Below are 211 nucleotides of genomic sequence, written 5' to 3' on the forward strand. Positions count from 1 at the left end.
CAGCAGCTGGCGGAGTCGGGCGTGTTCGGCGAGGCGCCGAGCTTGTTGGCGCACTTGCGCGACGCCGGCCTCTGCGCGCTCTGCGACCACATCCTGCTCGAGTTCAAGGCCAACATACGCGAATACAAGAAGCTCAAGTACGTACACGTAGTATCTAGTCTAAAACTTTTAATAATCAAGTACGGATCTCAATTTTTTTTAATTGTGTTAT

At 51.2% G+C, this 211-nt stretch overlaps 1 protein-coding gene across 1 annotated transcript in view; it reads left to right on the top strand.

Moving 5' to 3' along the window:
* Positions 1-211, top strand: part of LOC106106846 (RAD50-interacting protein 1) — a 7,308-nt gene that overhangs the window by 4,884 nt on the left and 2,213 nt on the right. The window contains exon 11 of the mRNA XM_013287505.1: positions 4-206. Coding sequence (XP_013142959.1) covers positions 4-206 — 203 coding nt within the window. The remainder of the gene's footprint in view (positions 1-3; positions 207-211) is intronic.

This window comes from Papilio polytes, unplaced genomic scaffold, assembly GCF_000836215.1.
Source record: "Papilio polytes unplaced genomic scaffold, Ppol_1.0 DF822067.1, whole genome shotgun sequence".
NCBI classification, from domain to species: Eukaryota; Metazoa; Arthropoda; class Insecta; order Lepidoptera; family Papilionidae; genus Papilio; species Papilio polytes.